Source organism: Sturnira hondurensis, unplaced genomic scaffold (assembly GCF_014824575.4).
Source record: "Sturnira hondurensis isolate 20B ecotype Veracruz unplaced genomic scaffold, ASM1482457v3 Scaffold0018097, whole genome shotgun sequence".
In the NCBI taxonomy this organism is placed as follows: domain Eukaryota; kingdom Metazoa; phylum Chordata; class Mammalia; order Chiroptera; family Phyllostomidae; genus Sturnira; species Sturnira hondurensis.
The window spans coordinates 3320958-3343486 of record NW_028090728.1 but is presented as its reverse complement, the minus strand read 5'-3'; the positions used below and the strand labels follow the sequence as shown (position 1 = coordinate 3343486).

At 43.5% G+C, this 22529-nt stretch overlaps 1 protein-coding gene across 1 annotated transcript in view; it reads left to right on the top strand.

Annotated features, from left to right (window-relative positions):
* Positions 1-1106: 1106 nt before the first annotated feature.
* Positions 1107-22529, top strand: part of USP22 (ubiquitin specific peptidase 22) — a 47529-nt gene continuing 26106 nt past the window's right edge. The window contains exons 1-2 of the mRNA XM_037068911.1: positions 1107-1498; positions 15001-15133. Coding sequence (XP_036924806.1) covers positions 1328-1498; positions 15001-15133 — 304 coding nt within the window. The 5' untranslated portion in view covers positions 1107-1327. The remainder of the gene's footprint in view (positions 1499-15000; positions 15134-22529) is intronic.

Sequence of the window (22529 nt, the reverse complement as noted above, 5' to 3'; positions counted from 1 at the left end):
CAGGTTAACACTGCGGTCAGTATAGGTAAGTAACACCACATGGCCTCCAAGTTTTCCCAGATATTTTGGGCCTTGACTCCCCCAAGATATTGTTCGCATTTGTCTTTAAAGATCTTTTCACAATCCACCCTGGTTTGGTCACATATGTACTGAATAGACCTGTGCTGTCCAATATGATAGCCCCTAACACTTGAAATACAGCTACTACGAACTGGATGTTCTGTAAGTGTAAAACACCAGATATAGAAGAATTTGTCCAAAACCTGTAAGATAGTTAATAATTCTGCAATGTTGATTACATGCTGAAATAATTTTGGCCATATTGGATTAAAGTTTGCTAGTTAATTTCACTTGTTTCTCATGTTTCAAATGTGTCTATTAGAAAATTTAAATTAGATATGCGGTTTGCATATTGGGTATGTGTTGAAATCAGACTGCATGTTCCCGGTGGGGAGGGACCCCAAGCTGCGCCCTGAAGCAGCGCCTAGCTGGTAGTAGCAGTTCCAATTCACGGTGATGGCACTGTAGTGTCTGAGACAGCTGCGAAGATGGACTGCCCTGCAGAGGGTCCCAGATGGAGGACTTACGTTGTCAATGGAACCAACCCTGAACCGCGGAACTGCAGCCCCGTCTGACAAGGCGCGCTAAAAGACTGCGGCCGGGATAGACTGCAGGGATTCACAAGCCCAGCTCGTCGCTCCGCCTCTTTGCGGCAGAGCTCAGACCGGGGCAAACCGGTTCTGTGCAGCCCGAGACACCCAGTCCTCCCCGAGGCCCCACCTCCCCAGTTTTCGGTGGGAGACCTGAACTCCTACCCGCTACCGGCCTGCAGCCAGGGAAGCGGCTGTAAGCCTGAGAGGGGTTGTATACGGAGAGTTCTCGCCAGCAGCGCAGGGACCGAGGGCTGGTGGGCAACCAATGGCGTAAGCGCGGGGCGGTCCCTCCTTACCATCAAGCCCTCTCCGCCCTAGCTGTCGGGCAGTCCCAGAACAGCGGGGAGGGGCCTGGGGGTTGCTGGAGCCTGCGCTGTGGACGCAGGCAGCCGGCGAGATGATGACGTAGTCGGTGCCCGCGGCCTATGCGCCCTGCCCTGCCCGCCCCCCGGCCCCCACTCCGCAAACCCGCCCAGTGCCTGGAAGACGGCATCTGGCTCGCAGCCGCCTGTCCCTCGGCGCCTGCACAGCACCATCTTCGTCGGCTGCCCGTGCTTTGTCCCAGCGCCATTCCCTTTGACACCCGGGGCGCGCCGCCTGGCAGCCCCTGTGCCGCACTGGCGTCGTCCTCTTCTCCTTCGCCGCCCCCTGCGCGCGGTCGGGCCTTGCCCCCCATGATGTCTCGGCCCGAGCCGGAGAGCGAGACCTTGGACGCGGAGCTGGTGGTCTCGCCGCCCGGCTGTACGCATCTGAGTAGCTTCAAAGTGGATAACTGGAAGCAGAACTTGCGGGCCATCTACCAGTGTTTTGTGTGGTGCGGCACTGCGGAGGCCCGCAAGCGCAAGGTGAGCCCCATCCCCCCACCCCCGGAGACTGCGGGCCGGGCTGAGAGTCAGGAGAGGCACCCGGCCAGCCAGTGCGGGTGGAGTTGTTTCTGTTTCCGATTGGGGGCCAGAGGGCAAGGAAAGGGCAGGGAGGGCTTGTTAGCCTGCCGCGGACCCTCGTGTCTGTGCGCTCCCCTGGGGCGGGGCACAAGAGTCCTCTTCTTCTTTCTGTCTCATTCCCCTCCCCCACCCATTTCCTCTTTCTCCCCCTCAGTCTCTTCCCTACTCTGTTATCGGCTGCGCAGCTCCGTGCGTGAGGGTGGGGATGGGGCAGGGTCTTCGGAGAGTGTCCAGTTTCGGGGCGGACTAGTGCAGATCTGTGAAGGGGTATATTCTCTTTCAGGCTTGCGTCGGAAGCCTGGTGCGGAAGAGGCCAGTTTCCAAGCGGGGCCACTCGGAGGAATCCTCCAGGCGTGGGAGGGGTCAGGGTCGAGGATGCGTACACTGAGAAAAAACAAACAAAAAATTAGGGCGACAGAGACTCTCCGGGGCCTGTGCGGTGGTGTGCTGTGGGCTCATTCTCCTGCCACCATCTTGAGTACGCATTGTGTACCCGAGTATCCATTAAGGATTACCTGGACCAAGGGAGCGCAACCATGTGTCAGGACTGGGTTTGTTACTAGGGTGCGGTTACCGCTGTGTTTGGCTAAACACCACACCGAGTCTGGCGTCTGCAGAAACAAATATAAGGAGAGGGCATATTTCTTTTTGTTTTTTTAACTCTTCACGTTTGGGCGTGGTTGGATATGGGAGCCCGGTTAGCGAGACATGCTGCCTTTTAGAACTATGTCTAGGAAAACCATACCGTTATCAGCACAATGACGTATTTGTAGATGCACTTGTGACAGTGGAGGTCTTGGCTTACCTGACAGATGCAACTAAGGCGATTTACGCTGTAATTTTTTTTTTCATCTCGATCTCCGCAGGGTTAAAAGAAAAGGTTAGTCTGATGTGAGGGTAGAATGCATTCTTCCATCAGAGGCTTTTGCAAGAAATTAATCACCTACATTAGACACTGAAGGAATAATACTTAGGGTCATATTATTTTTCAGATATGCATTCCATCCAAGTGATTAGCTTATTAATAATTTGGAAATCAGAAAATAACGGCATTCTTTAATTTTCGTAAAACTTGATTTTTATAATGAAGGGTGGTTCTGCAGTTTTACAGTCTGAGGTTGGGAAGAAGGTCGCGATTTCCACCTTGCATGGCATGTTTTTGTTTTGTTTAATAGAAAAACTAACACCCCGCTGATTTGAATGTTAAGCTTAAATTTCTTTTTGTCAGTAATGGTGCTGGGAAGCATTACCTTTTAGGATGAACTGAAATCAGATGAAACAGACTTACATTGGGGTGGGAATGAAATCGTTGTTGATGGAATGGTGTGCCCTTTAAAAAATCACCTGGACGAAACGCTTGCTGTCTGATGATAATCTTGCCACTTCGCTGCACTCTCGGTCAACATTTATGTAATGTAAGATTCATCTCCACACCAGATTAAGTAGGTGATCTCCTCCTCTTTTCCTTTCTCCACACCTTCTTTCCCCTCTCCTCCTCTCCTTGTCTCCTCTCCCGTAATTTTTAACAAAGTTGAAAGTCAGCTTTAATTTATCCTTAAATTTGCCTCATTTCCTAAAGAAAGGGATCTTTTGCTGTATGTAGCTTAGATTAGTTTGTTGTTGTTTTAATGTTAGTTGCTTAGTGTGAAAGCTGTTGAAGAAACAACTTAAGCTATAGACAGACATGAAATAGTGATAAATATTTCTCTCTAAATTCAGGTCTGTCAGTATTGCACTACCTTTTGGTAGTGTACCAACCATGAACTAGAATGTCCTTCATCTGTTCTCTAGATTTTAGGGGGATTATTTTCTTGCATTAGTTTGGGTCCTGTCTAACTGAGTTTCTAGCACTCTCTAGTGGCCCATTTAGAAAGAGTTGCTTTCTAGTGAGACTGACACTCAACTACAATGTAACTACAAAAATGAATCCCTGAGTGAGCAGGAGTTAAAACTTTTCTCATCTAAGTATAGGAGGCTGTAACCCACCTGTACTTAGTATCCAAACTTTGATTCTTCTTTTGATAGGCAGAGAGTGAGAAGAGCATTATCAGATTTACTAACTTTCTGCCCACTTCAGGCTTGAGTTTTGAACCATGAGGAGGACTCCCAGCTGTTGCCAGTCCCTGTCCTGTGCCTTTCTGGCTTTTGTTAAATAAAACAAGTGCTTTGCCATTTAAGGGTTTGTGTGTCAAGATGGAAACTAACAATAAAAACAGGATTTTCAGTTCTGTTACCTAGTAAGACTTAACATAGTCTGCCTTATATTTTGAATATATAGACATTTGAGGTACAGGTATTTTTTTTAAATAATCATTTTTTTCTTGGAATTGTTCTGTGACTAAACTGTTACAGGAACTTGCACTCAAAATGAGCCCCTTTTGTAGCTATAATAAATGCTTTTACCAGTATGCTTTATCATAGGTGAAAAAGAGTTGTCAAAACCTACTGTTAGTAATCTGGGACCATAATTGAGTCTGGTTTAATTTGGGCAGTGATCTGGAGGTTAGAAAAATGCTTTTGAAGGCTCCTGGGGCCTAGGGTTTGGTGCTGAAGGTGACTTTTTGGGTAGAGGTCCTTAGGGCAATGTTTTGTCTGGGAACTGGGCTAGAAGAAAGGATGTCAGTTTGCAGAATGGTAGGTGAGAGGCTGGAAGGCTCTAAGATCCAGAAGTCATACCTTTTACTCAGGCATGTTTTGTTTTGTTTTGTTTTGTTTTTCTGTTTCTGTGTTTGTAGTTTAACACCACTGTTTACAGAATTAGGATGTGGGCACCTTTTGGAAGAAAGTGGGGTGAGTCCATCTTTTTTTCTGAACTTCCCATTCTGCCTTCAGTTCAGCGATAGCTCTTACTCCTGGATTTTTTCCTTAAGGAACTGAAATCATTATTGTTAAAAGACCATGTAAACAGTAGGTGTCACATGCCAAGGTAATATCTGCCTTAGAATTCAGACTGTTGGTAGATGTTCAGTGAAAGTTCCTATGCACAGGATTGATAGATGCTCAGATGTTGGTAAGTTTTACAAAGAAGATTAAAAATTATGAATTCGGGACTTCCGCCAAGATGGAGGCATAGGTGGAAACACTGTGCCTTCTCCCACAACCAAGTTTGAATACAACAAAGGTTTGGAGAACAAAGACACAGCCAAAGAACAGAAAATTGAATTATATGGAAGTCCCACAACAACTAACCGTTCAACATGGATGGTAAGAGGGGCGGAGCCAGCAGCAGAGCAGGGTCAGGCAGGACAGATCCCCTGACCTAGGCGCGCAGGCAGCCCGGAACCAGTTGGGGTGTGGGGCACACTGACTGCGGTCGCACATTTGCGCACAGTGAGACGGACCACGCAGGCCCCAGGGGTCGAACCCAGAGGTGGAGAGCTGATGGCGGTGGCACACTCGAGTGCAGTGGGATGAAACGCTCCAGCCCCGGTGATGGTGGCGGCTGCCGCACCTGTGGGGGCCGCGGTGGGAGGCAGCAGACGGGATGCCATTGCTCCTCATTGACCCCACCCCCACATACAGTGTCACAGCCCAGCAACTGAGTTGCCCTGCTCTGGTGAACACCTAGGGCTCCGATCCTGCTCCGTAACAGGCATGAACAGCCCAAAAGATGGCACAAAAAGAACTCAAACTCCCAGAGCCGAGAACTCTAAGTGACCGAGAAATAGCCAGCCTCTCAGAAGCACAATTCAAGACACTGTTTATCAGGATGCTCACAGAACTGGTTGATTATAGTCACAAATTAGAGGAACATATGAAGGCTAAACTAATTGAAATGAAGGGAGATGTCCAGGAAACCAGTAGCGATGGAAAGGAAACTGGGACTCAAATCAATGGAATGGACCAGAAGGAGGAACGAAACATCCAACCAGAAAGGAATGAAGAAATGAGAATTCAAAAAAAAATGAGGAGAGGCTTAGGAACCTCCAAGACATCTTTAAACATTCCAACATCCAGATTATAGGGGTACCAGAAGGGGGAAAGAAACAGCCACGAGTGGAAAACTTATTTGAACAAATAATAAAGGAGAACTTCCCCAGTCTGGCAAAGGAAATAGACTTCCAGGAAATCCAGGAAGCTCAGAGAGTGCCAAAGAAGTTGGACCCAAGAAGGAACACACCAAGGCACATCATAATTACATTAGCCAAGACTAAAATGAAGGAGAGAATCCTAGAAGCAGCAAGGGATAAGGGGACAGTCACCTACAAAGGAGTACCCATCAGACTGTCAGCGGATTTCTCAAAAGAGACCTTACAGGCAAGAAGGGGCTGGAAAGAAGTATTCCAAGTCATGAAATCCAAAGACCTACAGCCAAGATTGCTTTATCCAGCAAAACTTTCATTTAGAATGGAAGGACAGATAAAGTGCTTCTCAGATAAGGTCAAGTTCAAGGAGTTCATCATCACCAAGCCCTTATTATATGAAATGCTAAAGGGACTTATATAAGAAAAAGAAGATGAAAAATATGAACAGTGAAAGGACAGCAAACTCACAGTTATTAACAACCACACCTAAAACAAAAGCAAACCAAGAGGACAGCTAGATCAGGAGTGGAACCATAGAAATGAAGAACACATGGAGGGTTAGAAACAGAGGGGTGGGAGGAGGAGAAGGGGGGAGAAGGCACAGAAAATAGCATAGATGGTAGGTAGAAAATAGATAGGGGGGAGGGTGAGAATAGTAGAGGAAATATAGAATCTAAAGAACTTGAGACATGTGGTTATAAACTAAGGGGGGGAGAATGGTAGGGGAGGGAGTGTGCAGGTGGAGGGGAATGAAGGGGGGAATAGAACAACTGTAATGGTATAATCAATAAAGTATATTTTAAAAGTTATGAATTCATGTGTCTTTTTAAAAGAAATAGTTAAACAGAAATGAATATATTCTCAGTGCGTAAAAATAAAATACCTTAAAGACTTACAGAAAATGGACCTTCCCTGGCCCCTAATAGTAGGTAACTACTATGAAAATCTGTTTGCTCTCTGGGTCTTCCAGATTTTTTTTAAATTGTAAATATTTGTGTACATATAAAGGAAAGATACATCTTGTTTTTGTCATGTAGGTATACATTATGCGTACATCATTTCCTTTTGTCACTTGTTGCCTCTGCATGTGGATCTCCTTCTTTACAACAGAGCAGCCGCTGTTTCGTTGGATGGTGACAGCGTTGTGTATTTCCCCTTTCATGTGTGTGTAAAAGCTTTCAACTTGGAGAATTGAAGAATTTGTAAAACTTAATCCTAAAAATCTATGTAGAGAAGGAATAGTCTTAGGCAATTAACTGTGTCTTGGATTGCTGATGGATTGAAATGTGATTTTCTATTTGATATTGAACCTGAGATGTATTTTTAAACTGAACTTTAGGAATGATATATTGTAATAGGAAACAGCAGGGAGCAGGGGAGGTAGATAAAGGAGACAAATAAAAAATTAAACGTAAAACATGACCATTTATGGTAGTCTGGTGTCATGGAGTACAAATAATTCTCTACCTCCCATTTTGCACCTTTACAGAGCAACAGTATGACTATAATTTGTGGATTCTTGCTTGAAAAGGGAGGGGCTATGGTTGTCAGTGTTTTAGAGGGGTGCTATCAGGACTTGGGTTGTACTGGGAGAGGGGAGAGCATTTCAGTTGAAAAATGGTCTTGTGTTATTTACCTTAAGTCGGTGTTTTAGGAAATTATTTACTTTAGGATTCTGTACTGATGATCATCCCTTTTTATCAATACTATTTCAGTTCTGGAGTCTTAGGTGCCTGTCCTGAAATATGAATGAATCTCTGTGTTGATCTTTTTGAGTACGTATCATTGCTGGGGAATAACAATACCTGGGCTGACATCCAGGATCTGGTAGACATTGGGCCAAGAGCCATGAAATGTACGTGTGTTATCAGCTCCACAAACGACTGACTGACTCTCTCTTGACAACCAACTGCGTACTTTGCTGCTGCTGTGTCGAAAGATGCAAAAGCTTCTCCTGGCTTTCTTCCTCCTCCTTTTTATATTTTTTTTAAGTTCAGTTTATTTTTTGAATATGTCCCTTTTCTTAACGTTTTTCTTTTCAAACTGTATTGCTTTGAGGAATGAACATTTTGCTTGCTTGATTGATTGGATCTTTCTTATCATTACAATAAAATACCATTCACACTAAGTGGGCTATAAGCCATTCTCAATAAAAGATCTCAAATAGAGAAAGGTATTTTTTAATTTTTAAAATGTATTTTTCTAATTAATTTTTTACTGATTTTAGGGAGAGGAAGAGGAAGGTTGAGAGAGAAACATAAATTTATTGTTCCACTTGTTGACTTGTGCAGTCAGTGGTTAATTTTTATAGACTCCCTGACCAGATCAAACCTTGGAGTATCAGGTTGGCCCTCTAAGCAACTGAGCTACCCGGCCAGATCTAGAAAAGGTTTTTGTTAATTTGTTGTGTTTTTTTTTTAATGGAAGTTTTAATTTGGGATACTTATAGATTAACGTGCTGTTGTAAAAGATAATGGAGATCCCGGTGCACCCTTAACTCAGTGGCCCCCAATGGTAACATTTTGCAAACTTGTAGTACAGCATTACAACCAGCTTGTCCACATCGGTGCACTACATCTTCAATACAGTCTACCCATCTTACTCAGCTTTTTCGTTTGTTTGTTTTTAAGGTTTTATTCATTTATTTATTTTTAAAGAGAGGAAGAAAGACAGGGGAAAGAACATCAGTATGTGGCTGCCTCTCATGTGTCCTCTACTGGGGCCCGCAACCCAGCCATGTGCTTTGACTGGGAATTGAACCAGCATCCCTTTGGTTCGCAAGTTGGCACTCATTCCACTGAGCCACACCAGCCGGGGCACATTTCCTGTTTTATTTGTAGTCATTTGTGTGCGAATTTAGTTGTATGTAAATTAATGATTGTTTTAAATTTACAGAAAAGTTTTAAAAATAACAGTTTCCATATCTCTCTCACACACTCAGTTCCTCTGATTAACATCTTTACTGTGGTACATTTGTCACAAATAATGGCCACGCTTGATAAGATTATTATGATGATTCCAGCCAAGATAGAGGCGTAGTTAGACACACTGTGCCTCCTCGCACAATCAAAATAAGGACAACAAAAGTTGAGAAATGAAATAACAACCAGAACTGACAGAAAATTGAACTGTATGGAAGTCAGACAGCCAAGGAGCTGAAATAGACACATTCATGCAGATGGGTAAGTGGGGTGGAGTCTGGCTGCCAAGCAGAGAGGGGTCGCAACACAAAAAGTAGTGACACTGGGTGTGGGGTGGCAACAAGCAAGCCAAGCGAGGTGGCGATTGTGAAGTGAGGCACTGCGTGCAAGGCGGCTGGCTGACCAGTGGCAGTCCCACATTCCTGTGCAGATAACTGGGGAGCAACACAGACCGCACATTTCAGGGTCCCAGTGCTGTGAAATAAAGCCTCAAAACACTGATTGAAAACACCTTAGAGGGCTGGGGTGCAGGGACAGGCTCCCAGCCTCACAGAAGAATTTGGAGAGACCCACAGGGTCTTAGAATGCACACAAGCCCATTCATTCTGGGGAACCAGCACCTGAAACACCCAGTTTGCTTGGGGGAAGTGGCGGAAGGGACTGAAATCCAATAGAGAGTGGAACAAGTGTCATTGTTCCCGTTGGGACCCCACCTCCACACACAGTGTCACAACCTACCCACTGGGTTGCCCTGCCCTGGTGGACGCCTAAGGCTCTGACTTTCAGTACATTGCAGGTGAGATAAGACCAAAAAAATGGCTGAAACAGATCAAAGATCCAGAAATAATACAACTAAGCTACCAAGAGGTAGCCAGCCTATCCAGATGCACAGTTCAAAGCACTGGTGGTCAGGATGCTCACAGAATTGATTGAATTTGGTCACAAACTAGATGAAAAAATGAAGGCTATGCTAAGTGAAATGAAGGAAAATGCATAGGGAACCAATAGTGATGGAAAGGAAACTGAGACTCAAATCAATGGAGTGGACTAGAAGGAAGAAAGAAACATCCAACCAGAAAAGAATGAAAAAACAAGAATTTTTAAAAAATGAGGAGAGGCTTAGGAACCTCCAGGACATCTTTAAATATTCCATCATCTGAATTACAGGGGTACTAGAAGGAGAAGAGGAAGAGCAACAAAACTTATTTGAACAAATAATAAAGGAGAACTTCCCCAATCTGGCAAAGGAAATAGACTTCCAGGAAATCCAGGAAGCTCAGAGAGTCCCAAAGAAGGTGGACCCAAGGAGGAACACACCAAGGCACATCATCATTACATTACCCAAGATTAAAATGAAGGACAGAATCAAAAGGGACCCTACAGGCAAGAAGGGGCTGGAAAGAAGTATTCCAAGTCATGAAAGGCAAGGACCTACATCCAGGATTGCTCTATCCAGCAAAGCTTTCATTTAGAATGGAAGGACAGATAAAGTGCTTCTCAGATAACGTCAGATTCAAGGAGTTCATCATCACCAGGCCCTTATTATATGAAATGTTAAAGGGACATATCTAAGAAAAGACAAAAAAAACAGATATAGTAGAATGACAGCAAACTTACAATTATTAACAACCACACCTAAAACAAAAACAAACTAAGCAAACAAGTAGACCAGGAACAGAACCACAGAAATGGAGATCACATGGAGGGTTAGCAACAGGAGAGTGGGAGGAGGAGAGAGGGAGAAGGTACAGAGAATAAGTAGCATAGATGGTGGGGAGAAAGTAGAGGGAGGGCAAGAATAATATGAAATGTAAAAGCTAAAGAACTTAACACACACATGGACATGAACTAAAGGGGAATGTGGGTGGGAGGGGGGTGCAGGGTGGAAGGGAATGAAGGGGGGGAAATGGGACATCCGTAATAGCATAATCAATAAAATATGTTTTAAAAATTAAAAATACAGCTAGTACAATGCAAAAAAAGATTGTTATGAGCTAAACTGTACACTTTAGTCACATCTTAGTAGTTTTCTCCTAATCCTTTTTTCCTCAGCACCCAGTGCAGTATCCTGTGTTATATTTAGTCACTGTGTCTCAGGCTTCTCAGATGGTGACAGTTTCTCAGACCTTTATTTTGATGACTTCAATTGTTTTGAGTAATATTGGTCAGCAATTCTTGCAGAATGTCCTTTAATTTGGGTTTGTCTGATGTTTTTCTCATGGTTATGGTGTGGGGGATATGGCTGCAGAGGTGAAGTGGCTGTCTCAGGTTTGTCAAGGTGATGTCCTGGACATGACTCACCATTGTTAATGCTGAACTTGACCACATGGCTGCCAGGTGGCTGCACTGAAGGGAAATGAGTTTTCCCAGCATCTCTCTGGGCTAAGTTTGGTGGCAAGGGGCTCTGCATGCTCACTTAGGGAGTCAGTGGTCCTGTGCTACCTCCTTGAGGACAAAGGGTCTCTGGATCAATTACTTGTGATTTTTCTATTGAACATTCATCCTTTCTCATCCATGCACGTATTCAGTCATTTATATCCATATGGACTTGTGGGTATTTGATACTGTGGATTATAATCTAATGGTGTTACTTATTTTGTTGTTCAGATTGTTCTGGATCTAGCTATTGGGAGCTTTTCCAATTGGCTTCTGTGTCCCTTTGACACTCTCAACATTTGTGTTTTGTTGTTGAGCACTTTTACTTTCTAGATTGCAAGATGTTCAAGGCTCCTCTGGTGTATTTTCTGCTTCGACCCTAGAGTCTGCTCCAAGGAGCCCTGGTTCTTTTTACTGAAGATAGAATTAGAAGATACTCTCTGAGCATGGGCTCGTTACTTGTTCATACTGGAGTTTTGAGGCTTCTTGGCCTTCAGGGACGTAGCTGGGAGACAGCTGTGTGCATGCTCCTATGCATGCATGTGTGTGTGCAGTATGTTCTCACTTAATGTCAGGAGGTCCTTGGGAACTGCTACTTGAAGTGAAACAAAATTTATTAAAACCAGTTTTACCATAGGCTGATTGATATAAATGAGAGTTGAGTTCCTGTGTCATGTGATCACAAAAACATTGACAAAACTTCTAAATAAAAATTCCAAAACTTTCTCTACGCCATATTCAGGGAGGTTATGTCATACGTTTATAGCACAGTTTGGTTCTGTGTTCATAGCCTGCGTTCTGTCCTGGCACCCACTGACTGCCTAACCAGTTATTTCAAATTGGCATATTAAGGTTTGCTCTTATGCTGTGGAGTTCAGTGGGTTTTGACAGATGCATAGTGTCGTGCATCTATCACAACATCTGCACAGAACAGTTTCATTGCCCAAAAAACTACGCCTCCCCTACTCATCCCTCTCCAAACCACTAGAACCACTGGACTCTTCTGTATAGTTTCTAGAATGTCACATAAGTGGGATTACACAGCATGTAACCTTTTTAGACTGGCTTTTTTTTCATTTGGCAATGTGCACTTAAGTGTTGCATGGATTGATCGTTCCCAATAGAATTTCATTGTATGACTGTATTTATATGTCTTTTAAATCTCTTTAATCTATAGGTTGTCCTTTCAAACATGAACTTAATCCTTTGGCAAGATCTTACAGTGTTTTGTCTTTTGGAAGCCTCTGCTGTCTTTTGTGCATAGAACTGATGGGGTAGGTACAGAGCCGACTACACACCAGATGGTTTAAAGTAAGTTCTGCCACAAATCCCAAGTAAGCTGCTGGGCAGGCTCCGCCCCTGCAGAGGCTCTGCTCCTGAAAGACTGGCCTCATCACCCCACCGCTGCCTCCATCATCATGTGGTCTTCATTTGTGGCCTCATCTCTCTTCCTCTGTAAGGATCTGTGTGATGGCATTTAAGGCCCACCCAGATAATCGACTGTAATCTCATCTCAAAATGTTGTTTCCAAGTATGGTGACTTTCACAGGTTCTGGAGATTGGGATGTGGACAAATCCTTTGGGAGGCCACTCTTAGCCCACTACAAATGATAATATGTACAGGCAATATTCTAAGCACCTTAAAAGCATCAATTCACTTACAATTCTCATAACAGCTGTATGAAATAGAAGCATACATATTTTAAAAGTGAGGAAACTAAGGCAAAGGGAAGTTACATAACTTGCTCAGTGTTGCATGGCCAGGAACTGGCAGAAGCAGGAGTTGAACCCTGTTAACGTGTTTTGTAACTGATACTGAGTGATTCACAGTGTCTGCTGCACTAACCATGGCCACAGCTGAATTCAAGACTTTTAAAGAAGTAAACAAGAAGTCAACAGTTGGCTTTGATTATAAGTAAGTCGTTCACATCAGTATCTGTTTTCCTTAGTACTTGGTGGTACTAATCACCTGCCTGTGCAAACATCTTGAGTTTTGTTTTCAAACCTACAAATGTGAATACTCTATTAGTTGTGTTATCCAAGGTTGATTCTTTTCTGTGCTTTAGCTCCTGTGGTAAATGAGCTCAGGAGACAGATATTATGAAAAGAACTCTTTCTGTAATTTAGTAGTTGCTTATTTTAGGATCTAGAATTATGCTGTCAGATACAATAGTCACTAGCCAAAAATGTTATTTAAATTTTAATTAAAATGATATAAAGTTTGAAATCTAGTTTCATGGTGGTATTAACCACATTTCAAGAGCTCGATAGCCATGTGAGGTTAGTGGCTACTATACTGGAAAGTGCAGATACAGAACATTTCCAGTATCCTAGAACATTCTGTTGGATAGTGCCGATACAGAGAAAACTAATAATACGAGACGATGTTGAGATTTTTATGAATACATCAGAGAAAGGCTCCTGTTCTTTATATTTAGTGCTTATTGCCTGTTGGTTGGCTACTTGATTAATACTAGAGAGGCAGTCTCTTGTCTGTGTAATCCATCAGCTCAGGAAACCCTGTTTTTCCTGGTTGGTGCTAGTCACCTGTGGTTGAGAGTCCCAGGTCTGCAAATACATAACAGTCAGCCAGAGGGAGAAAGTAGGTGCTTAATGAATACTTTTCCTCTCCTTGCTCTTAGGGATAGCAAGACTTTCTGCTTTGCGTCAATTCTCTTTATGTGAATTAAGATCATACCGTTTATAAGAAACATGCCATAGGATTAGATAGAATTTTGAGCTCTCAGCTCAAATTCTACCTCTTGCAAACAAACTTTTATGATTTCCTACAATTTCCCTTAATTAGGTGTGATTGTTCTTCCTTAAATTTTGTAGCATTTCATTGTCTCTCTCAGTATACCAGGGTGTACCACCTCTGTGTGCTATTATTTTGTGTTATGGCTTCTTATCCGCCCTCTTAAAGAAAGCACACACCTCAATGGATTTTCAGGAAGTGGACAGGCCTGCATCTCCCTAGCCCAGAGGCGATGAGGAGCAGTGCCCAGCACACCTGGGTGACTAGCTAGTCAACCACAGGTGACTAGCACCAACCAGGAAAAACAGGGTTTCCTGAGCTGATGGATTACACAGACAAGAGACTGCCTCTCTAATATTAATCAAGTAGCCAACCAACAGGCAATAAGCACTAAATATAGAGAACAGGAGCCTTTCTCTGATGTATTCATAAAAATCTCAACATCGTCTCTCGTATTATTAGTTTTCTCCGTATCGGCACTATCCAACAGAATGTTCTGTTGGATACGTACTGTTTGTGTTGCCAGCTGCTGTTTTCAGAGGCACTTTGGATTTTACTCCTCTCTTCTGCATACCCTATCTTATACCTTTGTTCATCTCCCTCCTCTCCCTGCTGATAAAACTGAAGGGACTTACATGCTGTGGGTGGTGTCATCTCAGAGGCTGGACATTCAGTCTGATTTTCTCAGAATTTACAGTGAAAATACATGGAATTGTCACACTGGGCTCAGACCTTGACATGCCTGGATGTTGCAGGATGTGAGAATTGTCCCCAACTAAGTTCGTCACTGCTATGATTAAGATTTTAGGTTCCTGTGGTCTAGTTATGGGCAAAAACTGTTTCTTTTTTGTTCCTATATAGTCTCTGATTCGTATCCCTATCCGTTTCTGTAATTATTGCTTCTAAATTGGCTATGGCTGGGGAACCTGGATTATCAAATTTAAAATGGTACCCAGGTTCCAGGCAAAGAGGTTGTGTGTTGCTTGCCTGGAGTGGGAACTGGGGAGCAGGAGTGGTGGGACGGTGCAGGCTGCCCCCTTCAGCTGCAGGTGGTGCCCACCGGGGAGCTCACGGGTGTCAGTAACTGAGGCTGTGGGCTGTTTTCTTACATGGAGCTAGTGTTGAGCTGCATGAATTCAGGACTTTTGGGGATAATTGAAAGGATTAACAGAATGCTCTTTCAGCATAGAAAGACTTGGAGAGGAAGTCCCCTGCTTTCTTTCCCTCCCATAGCTGTGCCCTTTGCAAATGGATCACTGTGCTTCAATATTTCTCTCAGAACTGTCATACCATGTGTGGTTTTTAATTCTCTTCTCTGAATTTCAGGCCAAGTCATGCATCTGTCATGTTTGTGGTGTCCACCTGAAGAGGCTTCATTCTTGCCTCCACTGTGTCTTCTTTGGCTGTTTCACAAAGAAACATATTCATGAACACGCCAAGTCGAAACGGCACAACCTGGGTAAGGCACCCTTCGACTGGTCCCACTGGGCATTGGGAGTAGCCATCGCCTTTGATGTTCTGCTCTTTAGATTTGGATTTGCCGTTCCACTCTTCCAAAAGTCCACTTCTTCCATCTGAAGTAATTTGTGGCCTCCTTGTGAAACTCCATGGGGGAAATGAAAGATAAACTGAACTCAAATGAATTATTTTACCCAGCTTGTCTTACGGTATTTAAGTAGGCGTTAATATTTTATATAACCTTAAATGATAAATTATAGTGGGTTCTTAACTTTCTTTGAAAAGTGCTTTTTCTTTAATGGAATATTAGGCCCTTGTCTTTTCCTTTGAAAAACATGGTCAGGAATTAGGTTAGGCAAAAATTTACAAAGAAAGATCTTGAATGCAGTATTAGGTTACTGATACTGACATAAAGTTGGGTGTACATAGATGGCTTTTTTGCTTTCAGTAATGAATTTTATTGTTCTGAGTAATACAAGTTCATGAAAACCCTAACAACACTTTGTGTGGCATCAAGATAAATTTACTTTTCATGCACCTGAAAATTTTAACTCATACATTCTGGAAGTCAACATAAAGCGAGGTTCTTCTGCTCTTGGTTTTGTTTTCTAAGCGTGGTCACTAAATGTTTTCCTCCTTCAGATTAATTGTGTTTTCAGTTAAGTGATTGTGAGATTGTCAGGATATCTGTAAGAAAGTCACTTTCAAAAGGTATAAGCCAGAGAACCTATTCAGAAAATACCTCTTATAGCCCTGGCAGGTATGGCTCAGTTGGTTGGAGCCTTGTCCTATTAGTGAAAGGTTGTAGGTTCTATTCCCCATCAGGGTACAGGCTTAGGGTGTAGGTTGGATCCTCAAACTTCGATCCTTGGTCTGGGCATCTGGATGCATATGGGAGGCAGCCAGTTGATGCTTTTGTCTCCCATTGATGTTTCTCTCTCCCTTCCTCTCTAAAAGCAGTGGGGGAAAAATGTCTTTGAGGTGAGGATTAAAGAATAGAAAGAAAATACTTCATATAGCACTATTGAAAATGGTATTCCCCAAGTTTATAAAATTAGTGCATTAATCCATGTCCCGTAAAGCTCCCTGTAAGCAGTACACATAGCAAAAGATAAAGCTGAGATCAACGGAAGCAGTGTGTCTGGTTTTCTTTTTTAAGAAGCAAGATGATTTAAGTCAAAACGAGTATTTATTGTAGGTGATGTGTTCATGAACCAACTGTTTTACTACAAATACATGGAAGCTGGCACCTCAATATTGTGCTGTTTGCAATAGCTACAACTGCAATGGAAAAAGAATAGAGAACCCAGGATAAACCCACATCTATGTGGTCAGTTAGTCTATAACAAAGGATTCAAGAACATACAGTGTGGTAAAGATAGTTTCCTCAATAACAGTGTTAGGAAAAATTACATACATGCAAAAAAATAAAACTAGACTACCTTACACCATACATAAGCATACACTCAAAATGGACTGAAGACGTAAATGTAAGACTTGAAACCATAGGCACTAAAAATCTCAGACATTTAGCAATATATCTTCTAACATATCTCTTTGGGCAAAAAGAAAAAAATGGACCGGGCGTGGTAGCACGTGCCTGTAGTCCCAGCTGCTCGGGAGGCTGAGGCAGGAGCATCACTTGAGCCCAGGAGTTCTGGGCTGTAGTGCGCTATGCCGATCAGGTGTCTGCACTAAGTTTGGCATCAATACGGTGACCTCCTGGGAGTGGGGGCCACCAGGTTGCTTAAGGAGGGGTGAACCAGCCCAGGTCAGAAACGGAGCAAGTCAAAAAATGGGACTACATCAAACAAAAATTTTGGCACAGCAAAGGAAGCCAACAACAAAACCTAAAGGCAGTACTGGCCGGCGTGGCTCAGTGGATTGAGTCCAGCCTGCAAATCAAAGGGTCACTGGTTTGATTCCCCATCTAGGGTGCATGCCTGGGTTGCAGGCCAGGTTCCCAGGGGTCGCGTGAGAGGCAACCACACATTGGTGTTTCTCTCTCTCTACTTCTCCCTCCCTTCCCCTCTCTCTAAAAATAAATAAAATCTTTTTAAAAAACCCTAAAGACATCCTTACTGGATAAGAGGAGGTATTTGCCAGTGATGCATCCAATAAAGGCTTAGTATCGAAAATTTATAAAGAACTGAGACAACACCAAAAAAAAAAAAAGTAGGCAGAGACGTGAATAGACACTTCTCTGAAAAGGACATACACGTAGCCAATAGACATGAAAAGATGCTCAGACATCAGTAATCATCAGAAAGAGACAAATTAAAACCACAATGAGATACCACGTCACACCTGTCAGAATAGCTAGTATCTGTGAATCAATAAACAACTGCTGGAGGACTTCCGCCAAGATGGAGGCGTAGGTGGAAACACTGTGCCTTCTCCCACAACCAAGTTTGAATACAACAAAGGTTTGGTGAACAAATATGCAGCCAAAGAACAGAAAATTGAACTAGACGGAAGTCTGACAATAACCAACCGTTCAACCAGACTGGTAAGAGGGGTGGAGCCAGCAGCGGAGCCGGAAGAGGCAAGAAAGATCCCCCTACACCAGGAGCCCAGGCAGCCCCACCATCGGGCGGACCCAGTGAGGGCGCAGGGTGACGGGTTGGCTGCGGTCACACATTCGCACGCAGATAAACCAGCAGAGTGAGCAGTGAGACGGACCGAGCTGGCCCCAGTGGGTGAACCCAGCGGCGGAGGGCTGACCGCGGTCGCAAATTCGCGCACAGTTGGATGGACTGTGCGGGTGGAGGCAACAGAGGGGACCGCCATTGCTTTCCTTTGACCCTGCCCCCACATACAGTGTCACAACCCAGAGACTGAGTGGCCCCACCGTGGTGAAGACCTAGGGCTCTGCTCCTCATATGTAACAGGCACAAATGGTTCAAAATATGGCTCAAGAAGAACTCAAAGCCCCAGAGCTGATAACTCTAAGCGAAAAAGAAATAGCCAACCTCTCAGATGCACAGTTCAAAATACTGGTGATCAGGATGCTCACAGAAATGGATGATTTTAGCCACAATTTAGAGGAACATATGAAGGCTAAACTAATTGAAATGAAGGGAAATGCATAGGAAACCAATAGTGATGGAAAGGAAACTGGGACCCAAATCAAGGTTGGACCAGAAGGAAGGAAGAAATGACCAAAGAGAAAAAAGTGAAGTTACAAGGATTCAAAAAAATGAGGAGAGGCTTAGGAACCTCCAGGACACCTTTAAACGTTCCAACATTGAAATTACAGGAGTACCAGAAGGGGAAGAGGAACAGACATGAGTGGAAAACTTATTTGAACAAATAATAAAGGAGAAATTCCCCAGTCTGGCAAAGGAAATAGACTTCCAGGAAATCCAGGAAGCTCAGAGAGTCCCAAAGAAGTTGGACCCAAGAAGGAACACACCAAGGCGCGTCATCATTACATTAGCCAAGATTAAAATGAAGGAGAGAATCCTAGAAGCAGCAAGAGATAAGGGGACAGTCACCTACAAAGGAGTTCCCATCAGACTGTCAGCGGATTTTTCAAAAGAGACTTCACAGGCAAGAAGGGACTGGAAAGAAGTATTTCAGGTCATGAAAGGCAAGGACCTACATCCAAGATTGCTCTATCCAGCAAAGCTTTCATTTAGAATGGAAGGTCAGATAAAGTGCTTCTCAGAAAAGATCAAATTCAAGGAGTTCATCATCACCAAGCCCTTATTATATGAAATGTTAAAGGGACTTACCTAAGAAAAAGAAGATAGAAAATATGAACAGTGAAAGGACAGCAAACACACAGTTATTAACAACCACACCTAAAACAAAACCAAACCAAGAGGGCAGCTAGATCAGGAGTGGAACCATAGAAATGAAGAACATGGAGGGTTAGCAACAGGGGAGTGGGAGGAGAAGGGGGGAGAAGGTACAGAAAATAAGTAGCATAGACAGTAGGTAAAAAATAGATAGGGGGGGAGGGCAAGAATAGTAGAGGAAATATAGAATCTAAAGAACTTGAGACATGTGGTCATAAACTAAAGGGGGGGAATGGTGGGGGAGGGGGTGTGCAGGGTGGAAGGGAATGAAGGTGGGGAATAGAACAACTGTAACGGTATAATCAATAAAATATTTTTTAAAAAAACAAGTGCTGGAAAGGATGTGGAGAAAGGGGAACCCTCGTGCTCTGTTGGTGGGAATGCAGACTGGTGCAGCCACTGTGGGAAACAATGTGGAGTTACCTCAAAACAATGGATCTGCCTTATGACCTGGCAGTTCCACTCCTGGGTCCTTATCAAACAGTCCCAAAACATGAATTTGAAAGAACATGTGCACCCCTATGTTCATTGCAGTGTTATTTTCAATTGCCAAGATTTGGAAGCAACCCAAGTACCCATCAGTAGATGAGTGGATAGTGAAGCTGTGGTACAGTTATACAGTAGGATACTATTCAGTGGTTAAAAAAGAATGAAATCTTACCTATTGTGACAGCATGGATGGACTTAGAGGGAATTATGCTAAAGTGAAATCAGTCAGAGAAAGACATATACCATGTGATTTCACATACATGTGGAATATAAAGAACAAAATAAACAAACAAAATAGAAACGGACTTAACAGACACATAGAACAGATCGATACTTGCCAGAGAGGAAGAGAGTTGAGGGGCTGGGTGAAAATGATAAAGAGATTAAGAAATACAAATTGGTAGTTACAGAATAGTCACGGGGATCTATAATACAACATAGGGAATGTTGTCAACAGTATTGTAGTGATACGTATGGTATCAGGTACTGAGTACTTGAAATATTCAGTGGGCTGGTGTGGCTCAGTGAATTGAGCATGGGCCTGCTAACCAAAGGGCCACTGATTGAATACCCAGTCAGGTCACATGCCTGAGTTGCTGGCCAGGTTGCCAGTAGGGGGGTGCATGAGAGGCAACGACACATTAATGTTTCTCCCCCCTCTCTTTCCCTCTCTCTAAAAAGAAATAAATAAAATCTTTTTTTAAAAAAAATACAAACATCAATAATGAAAAACATGATTGTGTAATTGCTATGCTGTACACCTGAAACAACAAATAATATTGAATGTAGGTTATAATTGAAAAATAAAATTTAAAAGCTCACTTCAGAAATTTATGGTATCAGTTCATTTCATCAACTTGATTGATGATCTCTGCCTCTACTTTTGCTCGAAAAAAGTTTTTATGAAGTTTTTTTAAAGTTATTTATTTTTAAAAGTATATTTTATTCATTATGCCATTACAGTTGTCCCCATTTCCCCCCTTCATTCCCCTCCACCCTGCACACCCCCCACCATTCCCCCCTTTATTTAGTTCATGTCCATATGTCGTAAGTTCCTTAGCTTCTACATTTCCCATACTATTCTTGCCCTCCCCCTGTCTATTTTTTTACCTACCATCTATGCTACTTTTTCTCTGTACCTTTTCCCCCTCTCTCCTCCTCCCACTCCCCTGTTGCTAACCCTCCATGTGTTCTCCATTTCTGTGGTTCCACTCCTGATCTAGCTGTCCTCTTGGTTTGTTTTTGTTTTAGGTGTGGTTGTTAATAACTGTGAGTTTTCTGTCCTTTCACTGTTCATATTTTTTCTTTTCTTTTTCTTAGATAAGTCCCTTTAACATTTCTCTTTTTTCACAGTTTCTTTTTTTTAATATATTTTATTGATTATACCATTACAGTTGTTGTTCTATTCCCCACCTTAATTCCCCTCCACCCTGCACACCCACTCCCCCACCATAGCCCCCCTTTAGTTTATGACCACATGTCTCAAGTTCTTTAGATTCTATATTTCCCCTACTATTCTTGCCCTCCCCCTATCTATTTTTTACCTACTGTCTATGCTATTTTCTGTACCCTCACCTCTTCATCCATTCCACCACACCACCCTCCCATCTGACAACCATCAAAATGCTCTTGGTANCTTGAACTTGACCTTATCTGAGAAGTTCTTTATCTGGCCTTCCATTCTAGATGGAAGCTTTGCTGGATAGAGCAATCTTGGATGTAGGTCCTTGCCTTTCATGACTTGGAATACTTCTTTCCAGCCCCTTCTTGCCTGTAAGGTCTCTTGAGAAATCAGCTGACAGTCTGATGGGAAGTCCTTTGTAGGTGACTGTCCCCTTATCTCTTGCTGCTTCTAGGATTCTCTCCTTCATTTGAATCTTGGCTAATGTAATGATGATGTGCCTTGGTGTGTTCCTTCTTGGGTCCAACTTCTTTGGGACTCTCTGAGCTTCCTGGACTTCCTGGAAGTCTATTTCCTTTGCCAGAGTGGGGAAGTTCTCCTTTATTATTTGTTCAAATAAGTTTTCCACTCATGTCTGTTTCTTTTCCCCTTCTGGTACCCCTGTAATTTGGATGTTGGAACGTTGGAACATGTCCTGGAGGTTCCTAAGCCTCTCCTCAGTTTTTTTAAATTCTTGTTCCTTCCTTCTTTTCTGTTTTGGTTGGTTGTTTCTTCCTTTCTGTTTGGTCCACTCCCTTGATTTGGGTCCCAGTTTCCTTTCCATCACTATTGGTTACCTGTGCATTTCCCTTCATTTCAGTCAGTTTAGCCTTCATATTTTCCTTTAATTTGTGGCTAGAATCATCCATTTCTGTGAGCATCCTGACCACCAGCATTTTGAACTGTGCATCTGAAAGGTTCGTTATTTCTTGGTCACTTAGAATTATAGGCTCTGGGGCTTTGAGCTCTTCTTGAGTCATAATATTTGGTCTGTTCCCACCTGTTATGTATGAGGGGCGGAGCCTTAGGTGTTCACCAGGCCAGGCCACCCAGTCTCTGGGTTGTGATGCTGTATATGGGGGCGGGGATAGAGAGGGGAAAAAAATGGCACTTTGCTCCGCTCCGCTCTCTCTCTCAGATTGGGCCCCTCTGGTGCTGGTTCCTGGGTGTGTGGGCCCGTGTACTCTCCAGGACCCTGTGGGTCTCTCCAACGAACTCTCTGTGAGCCTGGGAGCCTCTCCCGGCCCTTCAACCCTGAGAAAGTCTTTCCATTTGGTGCTTTCAGGCTCTAATTCCCGTCGCTGGGGCCCTAGCCTGAGTGGTCTGTCTCACTGTTCACTCCTTTGCTTCAGACTGCAGCCAGCCATCTGCCCTGTGCTCTCATTGGGTCCACCTGTTGCCACCCCATGCCTGGGGTCTGCCAACCTCCTCCGCCTCCGTCTCTGCTCCTGGGTCGGTTGGATCGAACAATCTTTCAAGCCCGACCGGGCTCCACTGCTGGCTCCACCCCTCTTACTGGTCTGGCTGAGTGGTTCATTGTTGTCGGACTTCTGTATAGTTCAATTTTCTGTGTTTTGGCTGCATTTTTGTTTACTAAAACTTTGTTGTCTTTAAACTTGGTTGTGGGAGAAGGCACAGTGTTTCCACCTGCACCTCCATGTTGG